General features: G+C 43.2%; 1 protein-coding gene and 1 long non-coding RNA gene across 2 annotated transcripts; both read left to right on the plus strand.

Moving 5' to 3' along the window:
- Positions 1-955: 955 nt before the first annotated feature.
- Positions 956-2,628, plus strand: LOC142929727 (uncharacterized). The gene is made up of 3 exons (XR_012945882.1): positions 956-1,332; positions 1,743-1,826; positions 2,516-2,628. It is a non-coding gene; the product is annotated as an uncharacterized LOC142929727 (long non-coding RNA).
- An 805-nt stretch (positions 2,629-3,433) lies between these two features.
- Positions 3,434-8,784, plus strand: LOC142929666 (ubiquitin carboxyl-terminal hydrolase 36-like). Its single transcript, XM_076071371.1, has 12 exons — positions 3,434-3,448; positions 3,676-3,874; positions 4,272-4,469; positions 4,608-4,718; positions 5,054-5,156; positions 5,729-5,796; positions 6,832-6,902; positions 7,065-7,138; positions 7,258-7,366; positions 7,773-7,916; positions 8,408-8,508; positions 8,772-8,784. Exons 1-12 carry the CDS (start codon positions 3,434-3,436, stop codon positions 8,782-8,784), a joined length of 1,206 nt encoding a protein of 401 aa, XP_075927486.1.
- The last annotated feature ends 4,470 nt before the right edge of the window (positions 8,785-13,254 follow it).

The raw sequence follows: 13,254 nt of genomic DNA on the forward strand, positions 1-13,254 counted from the left end.
CACACCTGTTATCCCAGAGCTTGAGCAGGTGTGTTGCCAATCAGACAGCGTTAGTTGCTTAGCATGTCACAAGTGCAGAACAATTTGAATTGGGAGTAAATTAATAAAAGTGGAATTTTGGGAAACCTGTAATGTAACGCAAGGTGTCCTCCATGCCAGGATGGAATTCTTGCTAGAGTGGATTCTGGTGTTTAATGCTAAGTGAAACCTAACGCATACAGTGGGCTGTGTGTGATGTTACGCTTCTAATGCAGGCAAGCAATAGCTCTGTTAATTAGCACCAAGGAAAGCTATTTGAGCAACAAATGCAGTTAAATTTTGATTGAAAGCTTTCGTGACTATGCAGGGATTCATATTCTTGGTTCTTTCGGTAAAGTCACGTAGAAGGGAAACAATAAAATAATAAAAATATATAGCAATAAAATTCTCACGACGTTTCGACTGCAACACAAGTAATCAACATTAGGTGTGAAAAGCACAACAAGAAAATGCAGTAAAATTTTGATTTAAAGCTTTCGTGGCTGCAGGGATTAATATTCTTGGTTCTTTCGGTAAAGTCACGTAGAAGGGAAACAATAAAATAATAAATATATATAAAACAATAAAATTCTCACGACGTTTCGACTGCAACACAAGCAATCATCATCAAATTTTCTTGTTGTGGTTTTCACACCTGATGATGATTGCTTGTGTTGCAGTGGAAACGTCGTGAGAATTTTATTGTTTTATGTTTTTATTATTTTATTGTTTCCCTTCTACGTGACTTTACCGAAAGAACTAAGATTAAAAATGCAGTTGTGTGGCGTCGGTGTAGTCGGGAGTCTGTGACGTCATGTGACACTTGTCATAAGGTGTCTTATTGAAACGTCACTGCAGTCCGGCGCGTGACGTCAAGTGACACTCCTCATAAGGTGTCGTATTGTAACGTCACTGCAGTCCGGCGTGTGACGTCACATCCTACAGGCTCTTCGGATTTCTTGGGAAGCAGAGGTGTCTTCACTTGCCCTCTGGCGTTCTCGTGATAAAAATTTTTGGAAAGTTTCGGTGCTCTGGCACATTGGTGGCATGGCCACCATGAAGAAAGGTGTAAAGAAATTATTCAGAAAGTTTTTCAAAAAGCTATGCTGCTGTTGCCGAAGCAGTTCTGATGATGAGGACACCTATGCTGGGACCTCGCTGGGCAGTCCTGCTACGGTTCGCAAGGGCAGCCCTCTTTCGAGTCTGGTGAGCAGCCGTTCCAGTGAGAGCGTTTTTCAGAGCTGCAACACCAGTTTAACGTCAACGAGTCAGGAGGCATCAATCGTTGGACACAAGGAAAATGATCTGACTAAGGTAAGGGCAGTAAGATCTGCTGCAGAGAGGGAGATGACTCACAGCGGGTGACTGGGCACATCTAACAGTCTGTGCTAATAACTAGAAACATTCAATAATTCGTTTTTATTTGGAGAACGAAACATTGCAGTTAAGAGGTTCATTTGGTTTACCTATATATGGACAGGGTACGCCTGAAGCACTACAACAGAGTGTGACGCTAAAGCCGACATAAAGCAGGCTCACGTTGTTGAAAGCCTCAACAACAGTTTGAGACTGAAAGTGAGGAGACATCATCATCATCTGATGGACAGAAGTCAGATTCGTTGAATCAGATTAAAAAAGATGCAGTCCTCTTTCGAGTCTTTTGAAAGCTGCAACACCAGTTTAAAGTCGTGATGCATGTTGAACATCTTTCGCACCGTACCTAGGCAAACGTGCTGATCGGAGATGCGGGGAAGGACGGTGAGGAGACATCATCATCTGATGAAAGCAATGCAGATCATCTGACTAAGGTAAGGGAGGCTGTAGGAGCAACAAAGAGGGAGGATAAATCACAGCGGGTGACTGGGTACATCTAACAGAGTCTGCTAATAACTAGAAACATTCAATAACAATTTCTTTGTTATTTGGAGAACGAAAAATATCAATTCAGAGGTTCATTTGGTTTACCTATATATATGGACAGGGTACGCCTGAAGCACTACATTAATTTAAAAGTCGTACTAACTACCTAAAAACTACGCTGAGCCAAGTGATAATCTTCCCACAGAGTATGACGCTAAAGCCGACATAAAGCAGGCTCACGGTCTTAGTTCTTTCGGTAAAGTCACGTTGAAGGGAAGCAACAAAATAATAAAATATATAAAGCAATAAAAATTATCACGACGTTTCGACCATAACACAAACGGTCGTCTTCAGGTGTGTTGGTTTGCATGAATTTATTTAAAAACGGTGAATTTTATCCATTTATTTATTTATTTAAAAACCCGTTGGCGCCACGCGCAACGATTTGGCAGTTTATCGTTACTGCAGTCACGATAGCTTTAAATCAAAATTTCAGGCTCACGTTGTTGAAAGCTTCAACAACAGTTTGAGTCAGAAAGTGAGGAAAAAAACGGCAGCCCCCTTTCGAGTCTTTTGAAAGCTGCAACACCAGTTTAAAGTCGTGATGCATGTTGAACTTCTTTCGCACCGTACCTAGGCAAACGTGCTGCTCGGAGGTGCGGGGAAGGACGATGAGGAGACATCATCTGATGAAAGCAATGCAGATCATCTGACTAAGGTAAGGGAGGCTGTAGGAGCAGCAAAGAGGGAGGATAAATCACAGTAGGTGATTAGGCAAAATTCAATTATCACGTATGCTTTCGTGACCAAAATCATCCATAATACCGTTTTGTCCTTTCTTTTTTTCTTTTGGGTTAGATTACCGGCGAAACGTCGTACTCGGATTGTAAATGTTGTGGCTTGGCTCTCCAACACACCGGTGTGCTGTACTCGTAACGAATTGGCACGATCTGTTTAAGTGGTAAACCTTACAAATTGGCTGTGTCGGATTGTGGCCGGTTTAACGAAACATTTATATATTTACACGATCTAACAAGAAGAAAACCTGTAGTATAGATCAGTATTGATAAAATTAAGGTAAAAAATTAAAGTTTACGTTGCAAAACTTACAAAGAAGACCAGTCCACACGTAAAGGTGCAGCCTTGAAATTGTTTGATCATACGATTGCTCGCGGTTGGGTTTGCACGAGAGGAAACTCACCTTCTACACCCACCAAACATCTTGGAAAATGTGGGAGCACCCACACCTGACCCCACAACACACATGGCTTGTCCATCGACTACCTGTGGTGTCCCTATTTATACTGCTGGGTGAATAAAGGTGGGAAGGATGTATTTCTACTGACATGCCAGGAAATTGTGGCACCAAATTCCGTACGATAACACCAGATTGCTAACCGTTGCATGAATAGCACATTAAGCCATTTGAGTATTTAAAATATGCATGATTTCCAATTTCACACACTGCAAGAATGGGGAGGGCGTATGAAGGGATGTATACCCGTATGGGAATGTGTGTCCATATGGGTCTGTATTTGCGCTCAAGTGATATCACATGCATCTTTTTAACGTAACGTCTTCAGAATATCACTAAGGAGAATTTAGACATAGAGTATGTTTTTGTCCAACTTCTTTGGAAACAAAGATAGATCCTGGTATCTAAAAGCAGAGTCTCCATTATTAGATTGGCTTGCCATGTTGTTCGAAATAAGAATCCGCACTTAGCAGTTTGAGCAATGCTGCAGTGTAGTGGCGATGCGTGTCTGTGACTTAAGGCTGCTTTTACTGCTGCCGTAGCAGGAGGCCAAGAGTATTCAACAGGCAGAAGCGGACACCATCTCCAGCATCGTCGTCAAGGATGAGGCATCCACATCACCCCCGGCGGTGTCAGCAGCAGATGACAAGGGGCTGGAGATCCAACACAGCACCGTTCCATCCGCCGTGTCTTTCGTGACCGAGTCCAGCACGACTGGGCTGCACAAACCTAATGCGGGAGGTAAGTGTTTGCTGGCGTGACCCTGTCCCTCCGATTAGTATGGATGGCGACGCACGGTGTGAAAGAAGTTCAACGTGCACACATACGTACACTTTGATATCTCGTCACGCTGCTGTGGTTGTCTAGCCATTGCTGTCGATGTAAAACTTACAGGCTGAAGATGCTCTTCAGGCAATTCTGATTACTAGTGCTGAACACTTCAAAAACATTTAATACATTTGCATCTCGCCAGCTGGTGAAGAGGATTGTGTCTACCTAACAGCACCACAAAAAAAATGCCAGCACGGGTACAGGCTAAGACACCCAATTTGTAAACCATTCCCTTCAGTAGTGCTGTGAGTTATAATAAAAGTGCTGTGAACGTTAATGATGTGTTTCCATCATGTCATGTGTGCAGATGAGGACAGCATTCCATCTTTAGAATTCACAACACCTGCGACAGACAACTTAGTTCTCAAGTGGCAGGAGGATCTACATGAGGGTGCTGGGCTCAACAACCTCGGGAATACGTGTTTCGTGAATGCCAGCCTGCAGGGCCTCACGTACACGGCGCCGCTGGCAAACTTTTTGCTTTACAGCGATCACTCATGGACCTGTGAGTTCTCCCAAGATATTTTGCATTCGAGACGAGCTACAATCGAGTGTTGTGTAGATTACCTGGCTGTGCGCGGCTGGGCAATTTGTGCGATTGGTTTGTATTTTCACTGTGTGTCACCCCTGCCCCTCTTCACAGGCAAACAGACTGAGTTTTGCATGATGTGTCTGTTGGAGAAACACGTCTTCAACACCTTCATGAATCGGGGCATGGCCATCGATCCCATCGACATAGTTCTCAATTTCAAAAGTAAGTTCCAGCACAATTCCCAAGTGTCTTTGACGTTGAAACATCGGTCATCTCAAGATCTCCTGAAAGGGCAGTTTGAATCAGTTTTTGTATACAATATCGAACAGAAAATTACTCGTTTTGGTCAGCACTGATTTTACAACTCCAATGCATCGGATGTTCTTCCGGTCCTGCATTACTCTCTTGATGCTCGTTCTAAACACTGCCAGCCATACCCAGTTCTGTGATTAACCCACAAATCTTCCAATTTAGTTGATGAGGGACTTCATAAGCTATATACTGTGCCAGCAACTGTGTGACCACATCATCTGTGACCTCTGTCCATTTCCACACAGACATCGGCGAGGACCTGTGTTTTGGCAGGCAGGAAGATGCGCATGTCTTTCTGAGTTACGTGATAGATACGCTGCACCAATCCTGCCTCTTCAACCAAAGCCAGTAAGTACTGCATGCCCCAGCAAACTCCATAAATAGTTGCACAATACCAGCACATGGATGCCTGGATTGTTCAGAAAAAAATATGTTCTCAGGATAACCAGGCTACAGTCTACATTATTGACTGCCAATACGCTCACCAAGCTTAAAAACCAGGCTACAGTCTACATTATAGACTGGCAGTACGCTCACTCCGATTAAGAACCAGTCTACATTAGTGGGTTTTTTGTTTTTTTAATTGTATATTTTATTATTCATATTTGTATTCACTTTATTTTAATTATTATTTAACAAATACACTAAATGCATGTTTCTAAATATGGAGGGAAAAATCGGTGGGCTCGTATAAAAAAAAAATACACGCAACCACAGGGAGAGAATGCAAACTGCAAATTTACAGGCGTCAGCATTGGGATCAAACCCATGACCTGTATAGCTGGCGAGGTAGTTAAGACATTGCCACTTCAGCGAGTTAATACTAGTAGGGAAAAACATGTAACTCTCCCGAGTGTTCATCTCGTAAAGACATTGCCTCTGGAGTAGCTGTCTGTGTGTTTCATTGCGTGTTTTTCCAGGCTGAATATTGACATGGAGACCCCAACATTGATCCACCAGATCTTCAGGGGGTACCTGAAATCGAGAGGTAGGTACCTGTGCCCCTTCTGGAAACATTCACCCTTTAAGTAGTGATTTCACCCAATTTCACAATCCATACTGGGCTATGCAAGCTCTCGCATGCAACCTTATATTCTCTGTAGATGTAAAAAAAAAACACGTACACAAGGACATAAGCACACATGCACAAAATATGCATTCCCTTTCCCGTTTCTCTTTCATTGTTTACAAGTTATATCATTCACTCTACTCCCATTCCTGTGGAGTTCTCTAGGTTAAAAGGGGTTGCATCAACTATACGAACATCTTTTGATTTAAAGCTTTCGTGACTGCAGGGATTCATATTCTTGGTTCTTTCGGTGAAGTCACCACGTAGAAGGGAAACTATAAAATAATAAAAATATAATACAATATACGAACATCATTAACTGGATTGTGCTAATGCTTATTTCTTTGACCACGCTGCGACGAGGCTACCCAACATGCAATCTGCCAGCAACATTTTAAACTTTAACATTGAATACAAATTAGTTTATGTCATCATTCATGTGACAATTTTAGCAGACCATCCCGATCATCATTGACTACACAAGTGAGAAAAGATGCCGAATACGGAAATAGATTTCACATGCTTATTACGCAAGAGTTTATCAAAGGTTTCTGTACGCCAAATGTAATTTCTCATCAGGCCACGTGGTGTACAGTGCAGTATCCAACTCGTAGCCCACCCTATGTTTCTGGCTTCTGTGCTATGAATAAAGATCACTCCTTAAAATGTCACCAATTGCATATTTTTCCTTGTAAGGCAGTGCTATTGACGAATGTGTTGAGTACCTGTGATTTATGTTAGGGCACCACTGCCAACACAGTATCAACAATAAATGTATTTAGTAGCCATTGCTGCTTTCACCAAATATGTTTTTAAATAACAATTATAGTCGCATCTGGGTTGGTGGTATTTGAACATTTTCATGATATTAGGCAGTTAACGTGTGAATACTTTTGATGATTATGCAATGTGCAGCAGTAATATTGTATGTTTTCATATTATGTGTTTTCACAGTTGAGTGCACGCAGTGCTTCAGCATCTCAGACACGTTGGACTCTTGCCTTGACATCTCTCTTAATATCAACGTAAGAATTGGGAAGGCTGCAGCCTGATGTCGATTTTTTTGTCATTCATTATATTTATGTACCACAACCAGTTGACTGCAGAGAGCCACTTAGCTCATTATTTTCTGAATTTCTATTCAAAGTAATAATTTTCCATGATTGTGCTTTCTTGGCTTTTGACAGAAATCCCTGGATCTGGTGAAGGCTTTGTATGAATTCACAAAGACCGAGAATCTTTCAGAATACAGATGTGGAATGTGAGTATGCAATCTTCCATCGTGCACCTTTAAACGTTCGTGTATATCCCCATTTATACAGTGTGTGATGAAACACGCACCTCGTCCGTAAACTAACGTTGCTATTGTCTGGCGAACAGGTGCTCACGCGTGGGGAAATCAACAAAGAGAGTGAGCCTGCACGTGGTGCCCAATGTGCTTATCGTCACCATTAAGCGATACGATGAGTTTGGGCACAAAATCGACAGGGTGAATTTTACTTCCTGCACAGAATGCAAACTGATATTCAGATATATTTTGTATTCAACGTCTTTTGTCATTTGGACGTATTGGCGGTACACCGGTGCAGCATGACACACCGGTCCTCATAAAACAGTAGAACATCAAAATGTGAACCGACACTCATCTTCCGACTGCTTTGAGATCACGATAAATTATTTTGACGCAGCCCCACAAAATTTCCTGAAATGGGTTGGGAATAGCTGGAAAATATATCATCGTGAAAAATGTGATTTTAGTTTTTTATATATACGGTGCACCAGTGTACCGCCAATACGTTAATTTGCTCCCTTCTTCTGCCCCTGCTTAGCCAGCTCCCTATTTTCCTCTCTTTTAATGCTTGGCCCATCACTGTCTCCTCCCTCATCCCTTGTAGGAGTTCCTCTTCCCTGAAAAACTCGACATACGGCCGTTCATGTCTAGTCAGGTTGTGCAAGAGTCGCAACTTTATTCACTCTACTCGGTGATTGTGCACCACGGGACCACCACCAATAGCGGCCACTACTACTCGTACAACAAGGTGATGTTCTGCATGATAAACAAAAAAACAAATATCCCCCATATAGCCTTACCCGACTGTTGGGGCAAGTGCTGTTCATGAGCACCTGTCAAAGCCAGAATGACACACGCGGGGGTGGGTGGCCAGCACTACACCCGGCCGCCTTTGTCCCCTGAGTGGTAATTTTTACATATTGCACCATGTGTTCATTTGAGGCTGAGTGGACCGAGGGAACGAGGCCCACGACCAGTTGAGATAATCGTCACTGGTGTTACGTCGTAAGCGGGAATTGACCTCTGGTTGCCGGGTTCGTAGTGCAATGTGCTAACCGCTACGCTACTGTTTCCCTCTATGATAATACATACACACACACACACGAAGCATATGAGTACACGTGTTAACTTCCATATAATATTCCACTTTCATGATCTGTCACTATGGCTGGCTTTTAAATGAGTCAGGTGCAATTGGGTAATGATCGTAATTAAGTGTACATGTATTTTTTCCTTCAGGTCAGCAATGGCAGCTGGTTCAGAATGGACGATGCTGACGTGGAGCCAGTCGCCAAGTCAGAGGTTCTTCAAGACCAGGCCTACATCCTCTTCTATATGCGGTAAGTTGTACTCATGATGTATTTTCACAAACCATAAAACCTCAAACTGGAGAATTTACCCTAAGTCAAACAGTGTTGTCTGACAGTGTTGTACGCACTCTTACTCGGCCCACAATTATATTTTGAAGGTGGTTACCACGTGAGTTATCAGCCATTTTCGGTGCAATTCATTTCTCTAGGTAGTTTCAATGACAGGCAGTTTTCTGTGGTGTCCTGTTGGCCAGTGGAATAATTGTGATGGTGATGATGTGTGCTATGTGTAGGTCACCAGAGTAGAATGCCATCCCAGTGGACATCGAGGACTCTCAGTCTTCAAACTGGGTGGCATCAAGAACACACAGAGAGCTCCGAAGTGCTCGGACTACACAAAGGACACTCAAGGAAGAAAGAAGACGAGCCGGAGACACACTGCATACACACACACGCGCACCTTAGCAGACACATTGGAGACTTAGAGATTTAGACTGATATCAGATGCTCCCTCCTTACAGGCAATCCCCGGGTTACGGAAGCATTAGGTTCCCGAGGAAGATCCGCAACCTGAATTTTCCGTATGTCGGAAACTCAACAATTTCCCCCAAATCTAGATAAAATCCCATAGCCGGAAATAGTTGTGCCTCCCGTACCGTTTTCTTTAATTACTGTAGTTTCATCCCTATAATCCGGGGACTGCCTGTAGCTAGTTTTCAATCCTAACCCACCTAGTGAGCGATAATGGTCTAGGTTTCTCAAAAGGAAGGACATTAATAAACATCTGATATGATGGGATAACTTTCACAAACATTTGTTTAGATTTTCTTTGGTTCTTTCGGTAAAGTCACGTAGAATGAGTGGGCTCACATGACATTGACTTCTCCAAGACGGAGGTTCTTTGCAAACCAACTGGCTACCATGAGAGATTCGTTCATGAGGCCATTCACATATACAAGCACAGAGACAATTTCAACCGAGAAGATGGATTCAGGCTTAGTAACCACTGGAAAGATGTGTTAAATCATTTCTGTTCTTAATTAATTGTAATTTTACGATGACCTTCAGACCGCAGCTCTTTCGCCAGCATTGCCTCTTAATACCTCTCACACCACGGTTAATGGTATGGTTTACAACATGGAGTATACTAGGGCTTCGCAGCTGTCTCTCTCCCCCTCCTCTGTTCCGACCATGGACGAACTCGTCCGTCTGAACGGGGCCCGTAGCTATCCGTGGTACGGAAATTTGAGGGTAAGAATCCACCCATTTTTTCGCCATATAGCATTGTGATATATAACGACTTATGGTTGGTAGCTTAGCTGATTGGAGAATATAGAGTTTATTGATAACATGAAGGTAATTTATATTTTAATTTTTATTGGTTCACTATATAGTACTGTGAATAGCTCAGATGTGTAGTCATTTCTGTGACCAGTCACCAGCAAATCACCCAGTTATTTCAATGCTAAATTCGCCTAGTTATTTCAATGCTAAATTCTCCTGTTTTGATTTGTACTAAGTGCCTCGGTGAATGTGTATGCTCTGACTTCAACGTAACTATTTCTGTAGCAGTTACAAGCGAATGCCTTAATTTAGCTATTTCAATGCTAAATTCTATGCTAATTCCTTTTAACAATGGGTGCCTCTGCGGATGTGTATGCTTTAACTTTTGACATAGCTATTTCTGTGACCAGTCACAAGCTAATCATTCAGCCTTTTCAATGCTAAATTTTATGCTAATTCCTTCGTCAAGGCTCTTTGTTCCTCTCACACAGCTTAAAAGCCGTGATCTGAACGTGGCTCTCTCACTCCAGCGCTGTTCTACCAGACAGTCTCGCTCCCTTCACCTTATGAAGGCCGCTTGTGTTGTGGCCGAAACGTCGTGAGAATATTATTGTGTTATTTTATTTTATCAATTTATTCTTTTATTCTCATTCTACGTGACTTTACCGAAAGAACCAAAGAAGATGAATCATTGCAGTCACGAAAGCTTTAAATCGAAATTTGTTTAGATTATTGATTATTTTGCTGTAATAAATTTCTATAAGATAAACCAGTTTATTAAGCTATCATTTGTTGCCAGGTTGCTTCTGAATGAGAGGCTCATAGCTCAGTATGCTTTACCTGGTAGGATAAAACATAGTTTAGTATTATTTGTATATATTTGCTATACTTTTCACTGTCAAGTTTTTGTGTTGTGTTGTATTATTCTCACCTGCCCCGACTGGACATCTGTGAAAAAGAGGTTTATAGCTCATCGGATTCCTGCTGTATAAATAAATATTCTGATGAGCGTTAACGGAAAGGTTTTGTTTGTCCCAACATAGTCTACCATGTGGCTGTCATGAGTAACCATCTGTTTTTTGTTGCACCGAAATTATCTGAAGCTACATGTTGTGTAGACTCGGTGTTTGTGTAGATGTGATAGTTTTAAAGATGGTATGCTAGGATTTTAAGTCTTGCCGGTATGTTGTCTATGTATTGGTGCCATGTCATTGCGCTTGAGCGTTTCCAACAGCACTGCCTCCATCAAATCCAGGGGATCAAGTGCAAGTGTCCTCCATGCTGACACCACCAGCATTGAAGCAATACTTCTAAAAAAACAACTCTGATGGACTGGCCACTGCTTCCGCGTACCTGAGAACTGCCTTCCCCACCAGATCCTTTTCTCCCAGCTCTCTAATGGGCAGCGGACGAGGGGAGGACAAAGTAAGCAGTTCAAGGACACCCTAAAGTCCTCCCTGAAGTACAGAAACATCAGGCTTCGAGATTCGACGGAGTAGGCTGCCGCCCACCTTGGGTGGCGCTGCTGCATCCACCAGGCGACGGCCCACTGAGACCCAACGTCTTGATGCCGAATCGCTGCCAAATAACAACAGAAAAGGAAGCTAACCCAGCATTGTGGCTCCCACTTCTATCTGGGACCACGTGACCCCAAAGCTCAAAGATCTGCAGATCGTGAATTGGACTCCTCAGCCACCTCAAGATCTGATGGGTGTCATCCTCGAACCCCAAGGGGCTGCCGCCGATGAAGACGAAGTCCACACCATCTCCGCATGCACCCATTGTCCACCAAACATGCGGGCAGGCCATCTCTTATATAACCTCTAACCAAATATTACAGATAACCAAATATTAGAAGCAACATTGATGGAAATGTGCACAATTAGAACAGCTCACTTGATCAAAGTTCAACCAATGATCGTCTCGACAATATTTGCTTAATTTGCAACTTTGCTCATGGAATTAAAATGCAAGATAAATTACATCCATAATAGAGGTATTTTGGGTTAGTTCGCTTAAATATATAAATGTGTCGTTAAAACCCGCCACCACCCGACACAGCCAACTAGTAAGGGTTGTCACGTAAACAGAACATGTAAATTGGTCACTAGTACAGCACATCGGTGTGATGGAGAGCGAAGCCACAACATTGACAATCTGAGTACGATGTTTCGCCAGTAATTACAACCAGCTTCATCAGGCGACAACCAAATTTGTGAAGTCCACCTGTTTCCTTATAGAGGCGTAGATGTGGTAACCACACTTCTACGCTCTTGCGCAAAGTGGGGGTGTGGGGATTAATGAGGCAACGTACACTCTGCATGTGGATTATGAGAGCCCTTTGATCTTGTCCTTCCTGTCCATTGTGTGTATTAAAATAGCCCTACCAACGGTAATCACTATTGAAGTATGGTGGCCTGTATAGGCGTGGATTTAAACAATTTATTATTTGATGATTCACAGTAAATATAACAGGTCACAGTGATATGTAGTCATGTTTTTTTTTCATCTCTGTGATGGGGTGATTTTAAAATATTTTTACAGTATTATGTTTGTTAGTGTTGGCTCTTTCCAGGCTGCTGTTGTGGGCAGCAGAGGGCAGTGCAGCAAAATCAATTGTACTTTCTTTGCACTCATCTATGCAACGCCACCTTGACTAGCGTGGTGAAGTATGGTCAATAACCTCACGGCCCGCAGTGTGGAGACCCTCATCCAGCAGTGGATTGACACGTGACTTTAAATACAGTACTACCTTATATATTTGTAGTGGGTTCGAATTAGGTGCACACACGACTCCTTGGGAGGCAACGCTGATTTATTAGAACGGTAAGTAATATAACACTGCACATAAGGTGGTGACCACCGACCTACTCTAGCTAACACATACTTCTCAAATACTCTAGCGTGACCCAGCCAGGTGGGCTACTGCCAGGTCCACTGACTGGATGCTTGACTCTTCTTGGCATCTTCACGATGCATCTTCGTTCTTGATACGGGCAGCCTCGAACCTCGTGAGGCGGCTGCTTATATGGGCCTCGGCGTGCCCGGGCCCCGCCCCGGCCACACCTCCCTTCGAGAACCCTCTCGAAGCCCCCCTGCTGTCCACGTGCCCTCCAAGGTGCCCCCTAGGCCCCCGGCCCCCACTGGGGTCCAGTCACGTGTCCAGCCGGGGTCACAGAGTGCCATGGCCTCACACCACCATCGTGGCCTCCCGAGCCCAGCACCGGCCCTGACGTCATTCCCGCCTCCTGTGTGTGTGTGTGGAGGCCTCCAGCCTCCACACACACACACACAATATATATCATTCCACACACACACACACACTATATATATCATTCCACACACACACACTATATATATCATTCCACACACACACACACACTATATATATCATTCCACACACACACACAATATATATCATTCCACACACACACACACACACTATATATATCATTCCACACACACACACTATATGTATCATTACACACACAC

The sequence above is a fragment of the Petromyzon marinus genome, chromosome 33, assembly GCF_048934315.1.
Source record: "Petromyzon marinus isolate PM22_M1 ecotype Great Lakes invasive population chromosome 33, UKy_Petmar_22M1.pri1.0, whole genome shotgun sequence".
Classification (NCBI taxonomy): domain Eukaryota; kingdom Metazoa; phylum Chordata; class Hyperoartia; order Petromyzontiformes; family Petromyzontidae; genus Petromyzon; species Petromyzon marinus.

What these genes read in the sequence shown, in the direction of transcription:
- LOC142929666 (XM_076071371.1), top strand. An exon ending in GGGGTACCTGAAATCGAGAG is followed by an intron (nt 5,797 to 6,831) that starts GTAGGTACCTGT and finishes GTGTTTTCACAG; the next exon opens with TTGAGTGCACGCAGTGCTTC. An exon ending in TCAGAATACAGATGTGGAAT is followed by an intron (nt 7,139 to 7,257) that starts GTGAGTATGCAA and finishes TCTGGCGAACAG; the next exon opens with GTGCTCACGCGTGGGGAAAT.